This window comes from Mchenga conophoros, linkage group LG17, assembly GCF_057382185.1.
Source record: "Mchenga conophoros isolate Kocher_MC1m ecotype Shallow Benthic linkage group LG17, M_conophoros_male_GT1.1, whole genome shotgun sequence".
NCBI lineage: Eukaryota > Metazoa > Chordata > Actinopteri > Cichliformes > Cichlidae > Mchenga > Mchenga conophoros.
Genome location: NC_140542.1, coordinates 10517931 through 10532022, shown reverse-complemented (window position 1 = coordinate 10532022; position 14092 = coordinate 10517931). Strand labels below are relative to the sequence as shown.

The 14092-nt window shown below is 40.1% G+C and overlaps 1 protein-coding gene across 4 annotated transcripts in view; it reads left to right on the top strand.

Moving 5' to 3' along the window:
• Positions 1–14092, top strand: part of fnbp1l (formin binding protein 1-like) — a 60363-nt gene that overhangs the window by 25008 nt on the left and 21263 nt on the right. For all 4 annotated transcript variants that reach the window (XM_085251766.1, XM_085251764.1, XM_085251763.1 and 1 more), the window contains exon 2: positions 13113–13228. In XM_085251766.1, the coding sequence (XP_085107892.1) occupies positions 13113–13228 (116 nt within the window). The remainder of the gene's footprint in view (positions 1–13112; positions 13229–14092) is intronic.

Genomic DNA, 14092 nt, shown 5'->3' with positions numbered 1-14092 from the left:
AAGTATCTGTTGACAATGGTTAATAATAGGGGTGGGTTTTTATAATCGATTCATCGATTAAAATCGATTCTGGCTTGGATAACGTAAAATCGATTCATTAAAATCCTGAATCGATTTTTTAATATAAATTTATTTTGTCCGAAATGCCAGAATCTCTGGTGACATCTCACAAAATTTCAAGAACCACCAAACAGTAAATGAGAGCAGGTACAGGGATTCTGCACATAGACTTAAACACACAGCGCGACCCGCGGATCAGAATCAGTTAGATGTCGCCTTTCTCACAGTCGGGGCTGAAAGCCGACAGCTCGCTGATCCGGGTCCGCGCTTTGTGTTCACGCCCTTTATGCGCTGATTCTAAAGCTGTTAGTTTGATCTCTCTCCAAACAATATTGACCGAACCAGCAGCAAAAGAAGATCCAAACGCTTCACATAAACATCGTCATGAATTCACTCTTTTACTGTTTTGCTTCCATTGCGATGCGCAGCTCTCTCTCTCTCCCTCTCTCCTCCCCCTCTCTCTCTCTCTCTCCCCCCCCCCCCCTCTCGAACAGTTTTGCTTTCTTCATTATTCGCTTGCTTGTTACACAAGTCTACTGTTGCTTACAGCGCTGTCGGCCGCTGTTTTTTCCCCTTTTACATTCTTCCGAAAAGAAAACCTCATTTCTGCTGTTCAATACTGAACAAATTGAAACTTTTTAAAATTATTCAAAATGCAAAATGCTTAGCCGTGTGTCTAATAAAACCGCTGTAACGTCAGAGGTAATGTTGATTAATTAATGGTTTTCTTTCGTTTTTGATGTACTGCAGAATATTTTTATAAAATCCCAGGCCAGGAAAATCACCTTCATGTTTTTCTGTGTTTTATCTTCAGCTACTTTGACACAAAGGCATCTGCTGTGATGCTCACACCTTGGATAAAGTCTTGAGAGTGTCAGCTTCCTTTTTATAGATACAAAAATATGTAAATGTCCTGATCTGAATTATATCTCTGACTGTCAAAATTTCCCAGATTTAAATCGAATCGAATCGAATTAAATCGAATCGTGGATCGAATCGATTCGGGACCTTGTGAATCGGAATTGAATCGATTCTAGAAATCAGTGACGATACCCAGCCCTAGTTAATAATATTCTCAGTTACAATCCAATTTCTTTGCTTTGAACCTCCGCAGATGCCAAGTCATGGTTGCAGTCATGTGAAATCAATTAATAGTTTCCTCTGTAATAACTGCACACATCTGTGAACTCTTGGAGATAATCCTCAAATCTGACAGTAAACACGCAGACTGAAAAACAAATGCTCTGACTATCACATGAGAGGAAACACCCGTGTGCTCACCTCAACCGAACCATTTGCAGTGGTAAACAAAAACACACACCCTGACTGGACAAGAGCTTAGCGGGTTTACATGGGAAAACAGTCTCAGTGTGTGTCTGCAGGCCTGAAGCAGCTCACTGACTCAGAGCAGAGTGTAATCCACAAGACTCACCGATTTGTTTTAATCCACCAAAATGGTCTATAATTTGGACACCTGTGAATCACAGAGTTCCTTTAAGGTTTGTGTGGATAGGCAGGTTTGTTTGTGCAGGGTCACAGTGATGCATGCACTGGTTTCTATTTCTGCTGGGCAAAGAATGAGGCCTGCAAGGCAAAACAAATAGTAGTAGATGTATAGGTGTGTGTTTTTGCGCATGTGTTTACAGTGTGTGAAAACGCTCAATTAACTATCTCAATTAACTTTTCAACCTGGCACACTGAGATCTATCCAAACAACACAAATCTAAGGTTAAATACCTTAACCCCCCGTACTGTATTTTTGTTGCTGGTTTGAAAGCTAGAAGCTGCGTACGAGAACAGGTGAAAGAACGTGCAGTGCTGTGTGGAGTACTTAAGCATTTAGTAAACCCTCCACCACAGAATCATACTAATGGGATAGAAGAGCTCTCTGAGCGCTCTCTGGGGAGTCAGTTCGAAAAACTGAATAACACCTGTAGCAGAGAGTGAAAGGGTTCAAGAAGCTGGCTGTTCCTGCTGTCTGCAGCACAGTTAAGGAGGTAAAGTCGACGGCATGCCAGAGCCCCCTTCTGCTTTGCCCTTAGATGGCAATTGGATGCTGTTCAACCCAACAACCTTACAGCAACAAACCAAAGTCTATTCAAATCCACATGCTCACATCAAGGGAAAAAGCAATGTGTGTGTGTTTGTGTAACATTCAGGTACACACACACTATGTGTTTTTACCTCTTGCTCTCTAACAGGGCTGAAGGTAGCCAGGAGTTTTACGCTCAAAATGAACCCACTTTTATTTTTGATGGAGATAAAAACAACATAAAAGACAAAAAAACATTTTGCTGTCCTGTTTTTTTTTGTTTTTGTTTTTTTTTGTTTTTTAAGTATTTGACTTGATCAGTATCCTCAATAAATCTAAAATCTGCTTATGGCTCAGGCTTCTTTTGCTGGGCTGTGGTTGTGTCATGGCTCACCGTCTGCGTCCCTGTATGCAGACTTAGACAAAATAATTATCTCAAACAGGGCTCATGCACCAATCTTCCTCCTGTTATCCACTTGTTTTTCTTACCTCCTCTCTCTCTCCAGGCCTCTCCTCCCTCACGCTCCCTCTTCAGCCTCCAACACACACATTTCTGTCTCATCTCCCCACCACATTCCTGGTAGAAATTTCTTTTTTCTTTTTTTGGTTTTTGGGTAGCGTGAGCGCCGATAGACACAGTAAACACACACACATACACACAGTGCAGACATAGCCTGAGGGTCTTCAGTGTGATGCCAGTATTTCAGACAAGTTGACATTTCCCACCCAGTGTCTGCCTTGTGCACACCAGTGTGTCTGTGTGTTTGTGCGTGTGCGCACCACGCTCTTGAAGGAAACAGTGTGTAATTAGTCTATTGTCTTAGTAGTATTCTCTATGCTAATTAACCTCGCGTTATCCCGTTGAATGCTCCCAGGCTGGCTGAGTATCTGATTGGCTTTGGAAGTGCCGTGTGGCCGTCTGATTGGTTAGCAGGAGGTGTATTTGCTATATAATCTGCACACAAAGAATCTTTAGCCCCTCGCAACTGGGAGCTAAATGACTAATTTATTCTCTCACCCTGAGATTTAAGTTCATTAAAGCAGAGCAGTGCTTTGTTAGAGAGAATCTCAGCCAAAGTAGATTTGTGACCCATTTTTATCATGCTGTGAGCCATTTTTTTTTAGAGATTTCACCATATACCAGCTACAGTGTCATGTGTCCAATTAGTCATGTGTCAGCCTAAAAGTTAAACACTAGTTTTAATGGCCTCACCTGAACACTGACTCTGATATATTGGCTGACATTTTTCTTTGTATGGAATCACATTTGACTCTAAAATACTTTGCCCAAGTCCTGTGACTGCAACACAAACCCAAATCATCACCCCTCCACCACCGTGCAGTTTGTATGAAGTGTTTGTGAGTAGGGCTGGGCCATATGATACCGTTCACAGCAATACCGGTATAATTTTGGGCAAGGATAAGAAAATGAAATATCGCGATAGAATATGGGTAAAACGCGCATGCGCAGTGCCGTTGTTTTCATACGCACATGACGGAGAATGAGAAGGGCGAAAGCGGGTCGTTAAATGAAACGGATGAACCAGAACTGGTTTGTAAAAATGCTGCAACTTCAGTGGTGTGGAACTGGGTTAGCTTTCGTCCGTCAGATATACAACAAAGTACTATTTTTGGTAGAGCGTGCTAGCGGGCCGTCGTTATTACCGTGTTTTTTGGAAAGTACAGCACACTTAAAATCCATCCTTTGATTTTTCTGAAAATCGACAGTGCCCCTTATAATCCCGCGGGCCTTATGTATGAATTCAGGTTGTGTTTACTGACCTCGAAACGATTTTATGTCGTACACGTCGCTTGAAAATCTGTCAAATGTTTCAGTACGACTTTGCTAAGCTACAAAGCCGCACCGCTTCGTGGATTGTCGGAGCATTGCGGCTATCGTAGGCAGGAGCCTCGCGGAGTGATACATACTGTGCTTCTACCGTATTGTGTGTGTATAACCTCTTTTTAATTTTGTGGATATTATACATGGTTATGCTGAGGATATGTCGGCCAATTTCCACTGGAAATGCCTTTTGGTTCAACTGTCAGCAAGGAATTTGCATTTGCACTGTTAAATTTTTATGACTTTAATGCACATAAAAAAACAGCTGCTTGTTTAAGTGAAAATACATTGATGGGTTTGTTTTTTGTTTTTTTTTGCACTAGTTGTGGAGTTGTAAAGTATTTTGTCTAGTGCCAATTATATTGTCAGTTATATCGTTATCGCAAATTTTCAAATGTATATCGTGATAAATATTTTTGGTCATATCGCACTGCTCTATTTGTGCTGATATGCTGTGTTTGGGGTTTTTGTGGTGCTGTGCATTATAGCCAGACAGCTTCACATTGGCCTCGGCTGTACAAATGACTTTGTCCCAGAAGTTTAGTATATTTTTCATGCAAACCGAAAGCTGTGCTGCGATGTTTTAAGAGAGAAGAAGCAAGGCAACCCATCCAACTAAGCCATACTTGTTCGGTCTTTTTCTAAGTGCATTATCATGAATCCATCATGAACATTTAACATGCAAACGGAGGCCTGTAAAGTCTGACTATCTGATCTTGTGGTGAATTTGCTGGGACATCCACTCCTGGAAAGACTATCTTCCATGTTTTCCATTTGTGAATTCTGTTTTTAACTGTGGAAAGATTGGAAAATTGTTTGGAAGTGGACTTAAAACAAGCTTCCTAGCTTGATGGCCAACAAAAATTGCTTCTTTAAGATCGCTGCATCTGCTTTTATAGAAGTTCTCACTAGAGCTGGGCGATAGAACGATAACGATATGTATCGCGATATAACTTTTACTCGATAGAGAAATTAAGCTATCGCGATAGACCTCGCCGCTCTTGTCCTCTAAAAAAAAAAAAAAAAAAAGGTCAGCCAATCCAAATTAAGTAGCGCAGAGCCGAACCAATCACAGCCGCAGCGTCACGTTGCGTGGCTTGTTACGTACAGCACAAGTGCCAAGCCGCACGTGTGTTTGTTTGGGAAGCAGCCAGCGGGTAATGGAGCCAGCGCGTAATGGAGGAAATGAATGTGCCGACTAGAAAAATCAACCGAGCGTGACCGAAGAGAAAACAGATGATGGTTCCAATGCCGGAGAGATTGTCGAACGGAAGAGCCATAGAAGTTCCATAGATTATTTTCACTGAAATTGAGATCACGATTATTTGACGATATTTATTTCGTCCGCCAGAGCTTATATTATTTTTTTTTACATGCTGTAGTGCCATTTGTGGGAGCATTTCACGTTGCTATACATCAATACAACTGTTATAGCCCATATTTTTAAAATGTGTATGTATTAAGTCCATAGTAACTACATTAATTGCAAAAAAGTGCAATAAACTACAAAAAAAAATTGAAAATCGTTTTTGTTTTGTTTTTTTACATATATTTCTACTTGGAGAAATTTAAGAGGTTTATCCCTCAAAACTTTAAATACAAAAAAGTTGCAAAAAATAGTTTACAACAACAGGAAATTTATTTTGAGTGTCTTCATAGTTTTATTTTTGGAGATACAGCAATTTTTATATACTGCAGGAAAAACAAAAAAACAATCCTATGATGCAAATTTGCAAAGAATGTGCATGTGCATCAAAATAAACTATTTCCAGCAGTGCAATTCGAGTTCTAAGGCCTACAAGTAAAAAAAAACTACATTTTCCGCAAAAACGACGTCACTTGCGATAGTTCGCGTTGACGTCTTTTTCAATGTGGGAAGTGTTATGAACAGCTGATCGGATCGGCAAAGCGTGTTTCTGGAATATTATGTTTTTGTTCCTGCAAGCGCTTTTTATGCAATTTTTGCAAAGCTATATGTGGAAGGAAACCGTGACCTAGGACAAGCTGATGGCATAAGATGTAAGTACAACTCCTCTGGTTTCATATGGAAAAAAATTTATTGTGCTAGCTTAGCGGTTCAGGTTCTACAGGGATTTAAAAATAGTTATACAAAACGAGCATGCTGCTCTGACCGGCTTTAAAGGGTTAAGAATAACAATGTATTGAATAATGACTTTAAAAAAATAATATAAAATAGTGTGCAAATACTGATAACAGTGCAAATGTTTGCAATATAAGAAATAAATGAAAAATGTGAACTTTGCAGTGTTGCTCTGTGGTGCAGCTACGACACCATAGCAAAGTTTACACACTGTGTCTACTTGATCCACATCTGACTCCGCGAACCCATAATGTTTCCACACCACTGAAGTTTTTTTTCTTTACCTTTCTTTTCAACCAACGGCAGTCACTCTCCTCTCCAAATAACTTCTGCTTAGCTTTCCGAGCTTCCCTCGGGTCCTCTTAATTGTTGTGACGCGTGTTCGAAATGCAGAGCAGTGCGCTTGATTTGCCACACGGAGCAGCGCGAGAGTAAAGCATGAGGGAGGGGCTAATAATCGGCTCAGTCATTTTTAATGATCGTTGAAAGCCCAGATCGTAATCGTGATTAAAATTCGATTAATTGAGCAGCCCTAATTTCAAGTCTGACAAAAAACAGAGTAGCGTGCACTGTAAATTGTGCCGAAAGCAAGTCTGGAAATACAATAAACTGGAGCATGCGTCACACTGTGCGCCACGTTATTGTTTCGGTGAAATGAATTTCTACAATACTGTTACTGTTAATTCTACTCTCTGCAGTGTTTAAATGCTTACATATACACACAGTTACTGTCCGTCCACACATACGACTCGGTTCTGCTTCTATGCCCCAGCTTTGTTTACTTTTTCCCACCGAGGCTTCTAGACTTCTGATTGGCCAACATTTCTGCACGGTTAGGAATCTAGCGCCACCTGCTGCTTTGGCATGTTCATAGCAGCGTTTTCTTTCATTTCTCCCTTTATGTGTGGACGGGATTATTTTTTAAAACGAAAACGGAAAATCTCCGTTTTCACAAATACCCGTGTACGTGTGGACGTAGCCTCAGTCTCTGACTGGAAGCGCTAATTCGTCATTCGGCTTTTGTCAGACTAAAGTAACTGTTAAAACTGTTTGAAAAGCTCAGCTATACAACAAGGAGAGATTGAGAATTTCCTTTTAGTTCTCAGTTTATTTGATATTGACAAAAGTTAGTCAGTTTTGTCTGTTCTTCTGTAAAACAAACTAAGATTTATTTTTAGAATTAATATTTTGTTTCTAAGTGGAATTGACAATTTAGTCTGTTTCATTTGTTCTATTTTGAAACTTAAACGCTTTAGCGGCTGCCTTTTGTGTAGTTTGCAATATTTGCCTTTATTTATCTGAAAAAGTCTCATGTTCCTTAAGTACATCTACCCTGTTGAACTTATTATGGGAAATAAATATTTAAATAAAAACAAGCTGCTGATTATTTCACATTTTACTTGTGAGCAACGGCACATTTAAATCTTACAAATATAGTTATTTGGCTCATATCGTGATAGATATCGTTATCGCCTGAAATGAAAAAAACATATCGTGATATGAAAAAATCTCATATCGCCCAGCTCTAGTTCTCACAGTTGCTTATGATCAATTATTCAAGTGTTCATAACCTGACTACCGCTCAGTTCCTATGGAACAGCGAGGGTGTACTTGGTTTTGTTTTGTTTTTTTAAGATTTTTTTAAGATTGCAACGACTTTATGAACATTTTCAATCAGCAAACAAGCCTTGGCTATATAAGCTTGTCCACCTTGGAGCTATCTTAAAAGTACAGTGTAAGGACAGCATGAAGCTTCACATTTACTGATGTTATGAATTTACCAATCGACCGGCTGTGTTCAGACTGTTCACTAGGACCTGTATCTGTATCTCCCAGCAGAAATAAAGGCTAACTGGAATTGATTGTCATTATTTTTATTTTTTGCTCCCTAGTTTCCTTATAGTGAAATGTTCATGTGTGTTAATGTTCAAAAGCATTACTGCAGCATTGATGTCATCTATGATTCTCAGTCTGGGTTATATAAAGATAATGACAATCTTTTTTTCCACTAGTGAGTCATAAAAGTGGAGTGTGTTATGATTTGACTACACAGAAAAAAAAATCTGTAATAATCTTTCATCATATTGTAATTAACTGATAGGGAACTTACACTGTTACACCTTCTCTGGTCCGGAATTTTGTTATAATGGGCTAATGGGCATAATGGGTTAAGCAGAGGACATTTACCTGAGCTGGGATTGTGCATGAAGCCAAAGGTCAACATTAATTTATTTTTGATATGCTATCTATGCTAGTTTGGGTGGAGAGACTTAAAAAAAATATTTCCTCTAATTTTTCTGTTTTTTTTTTTTTTTAAGTTTAGACTTTAAAACCAAAAAAATAGCATGGTTTATTTATTTTGTTAAAAGATTTTCAGTTAAAGTATTTTTCGCTCTGGCTAAATGATATCGCTTTCAGTGCAAGTATTTTTATCCCCAGCACACACTGTACAACAGTCCAAATGCATTGTGATGGAGGGGTCTAGTGTTACTGCTGTGTTTGTGGAGGCACCTCTTCCTGTGATTATGTGGGGATTGTGTGACAGGATGTTGTGTTCCTGCTGATGATAATATTGCTGTTAGTTCACCTTTCTGCTGCTTTGAGGGTTCAGCTCGTATGATGTGTGTTATTTTGTGAGCTAGTCTTTTTAAATATCACATAGTATACAAACAGAAACAGTGAAATCAAATCCCAAGGTGTATGTTTATCATTTTAATATTTCATTTGTACATATGAACATTGTTTTGGATCAATGTACCAGCAGTTTAAATATTAAACTTAGTTGATTAGTTGATAGGCACAGCCAAGCAGCACTTTGTTTTCCGTGGATGATGTAGTTCTTTTGGCTCATTAGATGGTGACCTCCAGCTCATACTGGGGAGGTTTGAAGCCCAGTGTGAAGTTGCGGAGATGATAATTGGCACCACTGTTACTGCCTCAAGTAGAGGAGTTTAAGTACCCTGGGGTCTTGTTCACAAGAAATGGAGAGATTGGTAGATGTTGCAGTGAAGAGAAAACTGAGTGTGAAACTGAAGCTATTGATTTACTGGTCAGTCTACCTGCCTGTCCTCACCTGTGTCTGCAGGCTTTGGGCAGTGGAAAAAAGAAGAGATCATGGATACAAACGACAGAAATGAGCTCCCTCTGCTCGTGTTAATACTAGAGTTGTCAATATACTAGAATTTCAAACTCGATACTGAGGAAAATACTTGCTACTCAATACCATTTTCGATACTGCAGGGAAAAGTTTGACCCCGTCCTGGAACAACAGCATTAGTGATAAAGAAGTCATTTCCTGAAAAAAGTTAAGTTGTGAATTTCCAGCAAATTTTTCCAAATACAAGTTAGAATGAACAAAATAAGCATTTAAGATTCAATTTTAGTGGTTGTATTTGTTTAACAAAAAAATAAAAAATAAAATTCTGATAATTAATTACAGGTCATAACGGGTAAAATGTATTAAAGAGCAAAGAGTATAACAAGTAACACACATAACACATCTCAGTAATTCATTGTAGAATATCATCATTGAAAAGTTCACAATGAATTTTGGATCGAGTTGGGCTAAAATACACTGTGTATACGCTGCGAAACACTGAACCACTCACTGCTTGCATTTTAAATCTGACCACATGGCTGTCTACATCAAAATGAGAAAGACGTTTTAATAAATTATTGTAAAAAAACAAAAACCCAACCTCTCATCCACTGTCTCCACTACTCAGTCTGCAGACCTGCACGTCCTCAGCTGCAAAATGATGATCACTGGTGCAGACTGACTCTAATTAATTGTGTAGGCAGTCTGTCTCCATCTACAAATTGGACGGCAGTTATTTGCAAACCTTCACCAATCTGTCTGAGAGTGATTGCAGTCAGACTGCAGCTGTTTGGAGACTGGTTGCCTCCTGGATGTCTCCTCTGTGAGGGAAGAGAACCTGGGACAAACTCCGGAGAAATGAGATCTCTCAGCTGGCTTTGGAACCCTTGGTGTTCCCCTGAACTAGTTGGAAGAGGTTGCTGGGGATGCCTGAGTTTCTCTTCTTAGACTGCAGTCTAACTCTGATAACGGCTGACTGGCTTAACACGGGACTGGATACACAGGTTAAAAAAACTATTGCTGGTCTTGTTACTTAGTACTTACCGTAGTTATGAGGAATACTAGATGTCCAAAAACTGATATTTGACTCCCTGCAGAGAAAGTGTGAGTGGTGCAGGTGCCTTTACTGAGACCAAGCCACATTGCAAATCCCAGATTTAGGCTGCAACTCTTCAGCCAGCGTTATTTTCATCCCAGAGAAGACCGGGAAGATGCTGTCATTTCCCCAGTGAGGCAGCCTGTGCTCAGCTTGCCACAAACTACAGGATGAGCTCATACTCGTATTACTTATTCATAGGCACCGTCACAGAGGCTGACGCAACCACAGCCAGACATGCTGCTAAAACGAGCCAGACAGGCTGGCAAGAAACAGGGCCGGTACGCATTAACCAGATGCAGCCAGACAGACAGGATGCAGAAAATATTGATCCAAAAGCTCCACCAAAACATGCAGATTGCCGTTCTTTGATTTTTGTTTTTTCACCCTGCTGCTCGGCTTCTTGTTTTGTCTTTGGCTGCTCGGTTTTGGGTGAAATCTTTATGCTTGAATAAGAAAATGTGCCCTTTTGCAGTTTATTTCTCACTTAGAGGAAACTGCCAGCACGCTCCATAGAGACCAATGGGAACTCTGTGTTTCATCCTGCTGCTTGTGTGAACATGCTGGGGTCGCTTTGTTTATCTCACTGGTTGTAATTAGTGAGCATATTCTTTGACTGATGGCTGCTTTTGGACTGCAGCCCCCCCTCTTGTTTGCAGTTTTTGTCTTGAACCAGACAGAATTTCTTCCACACTTCACAGTGGAAACACGATGTTACAAGCTTTAGTGAAGCACTTATTATGGACCTCAGTGGACAGTGGGGAGGAAAACGTGGCAGAATAGTAGAGTGATACATTGAATTCAAGTATAGCAGGAGGGAAAAATGCCTGTCATTTTTAGTAACATGCAGTTTTTTCCACATTGGTTAGAGAAATATGATTTAGAGAAGCTGTTTCTGTGTGTGAGCTGAGGTTATAATAATAATTATTATTATAATAATTGCTTTTTGAAATTGCCAGAGAGGGGCATTGCCAAATTTAGGATGGCAGGCTGGTGTGTGGGGTGAACAGTAGATCCCTGTTGGTGGAAATCCGATTCCAGGATGATGTGAAGGGAAGGAGGACGTCCTAGAGTGCTGTGTAGGGATCTGTTGGTGAGGAGGGGGATTTTGTAGGAGATACAGAACTTAACCAGGAGCCAGTGAAGATGCATAAGGGTGGGGGTGATGTGCTGCCAAGGCTTAGGGTGGGTGAGAACTCTGGCAGTTAACTTCTGAACATATTGCTAATGATTTTAAGACCATACTTGGCATTTAAGTATGGGTATCAGTTGCTGCTGACACTGCTGTTCTATGTACACAGCAAGGTAAATTGCAGTATTGTTTCGGCTTCCTTTTGTTCTCTTTGTGTTTGAAGAAAGTAACAACTGGACAAGCAAGGGTTGGCTGTTTCATGTTTGCCTCTGTGACCTTCTTTTTCTCCAGTTCAAGCTTCATGTTGACACACACACGCTCACACACCCACATGCAGCCTAAAGCACACAGAGCAGTAGCTCATGTGGCTCACTTGATGGGTATTTTGATGTCAGTGTCCACAGTAGTTGACATATTTCCACCTTTTTGGTTTGATTTTGTCTTAATGGAGAGCTTTCAGTACTTTGAAAAAGTCATGGTGTTCATCTGAGTTGACAGAAGTGACAAGGATGTTCAGTATTTGAGTGAAAAAGGCAGAGTAAGATCCACTATAAAAGCAGTAACAGTGCAAGCTGGTTCCAGCTGAAGAATTGCTACAGCCATTAGCAAATCTACAGCCATTGTGGTGGCCTTACGCAAAACAATTAAGTGACCAGCAACCACCAATGTGGGCTATAGATAAGAGTGTTTGTCCTGGGCAGGGTCCAGGGTTGATTGTGTTTGATGAGGGTGATTGTGGAGCAGGATGCTTGATCGTTTACCGCCATGAGGCAGTGCACTGTGGATAGAAAAAGAATAATCTACAATGCAACAAAAAACAAAACAAAAAAAGCTAATATATTAAATTATAAAGTTTAAAATTGTTGCACCACCAGTTGACAGTGAAGTCTTGGTTTCCTTTTCAAAAAACACCTCAAGCAAAGCAACCAGAACCCAAACCCAATGAAGCTTCCATCAGTTTGAGAGGGATGGACTATAAAGAGCATTTCTGGGATGTAAATGTTCGCCCTGGCTGCTTTCTGTCTCCATTCTTTGCATGCGTATCCTCCGTCTGTGTAAGCGCATGGAGATGTTAACATCTCCTCTTCCAAGCTGAACTGATCCCCTCTGGAGAGTCAGAAACCTTTGACTGCAGGAGCAGGACAATAACTGCAACTACTGCAGTGAACAGATGATTGGTAGCCCATGAAAAAGAATGATGCAGGACATATTTGACAGTTGTTGCATGCATCATGCTGATTCAACTCATCTGGACATGAAAATGCCTTGTTCACTCACAATAAATGTAAACAGTTGGCCCGAAAACCTTCAGCTGGATGGATTTCAATGAGAATGGATCGAATGTGGGCATGTGGCCACAGACACTGATTTCACTGGCCTTTGGGTTCCTCATCAAACCACCAATAATACTCAAGTCTGAAACAGTATGTCATATGTAATTTGTACGAATCAATCATTATTCCGTCCTCATGCTGATCTTGATTTTGCTGCTTCTGATGTCGAGTCTGCAGCTGATTTATTGTGATTTGTCCACATGTGGTGGTTTAAATCAGGGATGCATGAGATGTACACAGCTCACTAATACTTTTTAGAGCTGAGCCAGCAGAAGGAAATGTGTATCTCATTTGTATGTTCAGAGTCATTCCACATGGACTGCTGACTAATCTTTGAATTTGAACCCTTTGTTCACCGTGTCCTGAAAGTCCTTATTAAATGTGTCTTTTTCTGTCTTACTGTGTTTTTGTCTTTAGGACCAGTTCGAGAATCTGGACAAACACACTCAATGGGGGATTGACTTTCTTGAGCGCTATGCAAAGTTTGTCAAGGAGAGACTGGAGATAGAGCAAAACTATGCCAAGCAGCTACGGTACACACACACACACACACACACACACACACACACACACACACACACACACACACACACACACATTCAAAATGTCAAATACAGAAAGTTATATTGATATACTTTAAGACAAAAAAAAGCATAAAATGCAGCTTTATGAGACACAGATTAAGTGTGATGGTGTTGTCTTTTCCTTCATATACATACTGGGTAATCCTTTGATGCTGAAGATTCTATATTGAAGCTTTTTTTGTGCATTTGATCAGGCTAATGTAAATGCTGCCACTCCTGGGACTGAATCCCAAATGAATATTTATATCCTTTGGTATAATACAGCTGCGTGTGCACTGTTGGGTTCATTAAGAGCAGTAACACACCAACAGCAAAAAGCCTTTCTTCAAGACAAAAAATGCAATATACTGAGAGTAGTATAAAAGTTTTATTCTAGTAATGTATGGAAGATGAAGAAGGTCAGAGATGAAGCGCTGCTTGTTTTGTTTTTTGCTTTTTTTTGCCATAGTTACATGTAGCACACTTAAAAAACAGTCTAAAGCAATGCACTGACAATAGGAATGAAGACATGAGATGAAATGATGTAAAACTAAAAGAAGGGTAAATATATGTATTTAACAGCAGCCTGTCTTTGTCTCCAGCATGCTCAAAGTCTGAGCTATAACAGCATCAGCACAGTGCCTCGTGTGTTTATTCACTGTGTCTGTTGATTCAACCTTTTTCAAAACTCACCGGGCACGGACCTAGTAACTCACATTTAAAAACCAGTAGAGTCCCACTGGCGGCGCATTTGGGATTTCAAAGGGGGGGATATCTCTTGTGAATAGATGAAAAAAAAGACGCACACCGCTGAGGATTTGTGAAGAGTGATCA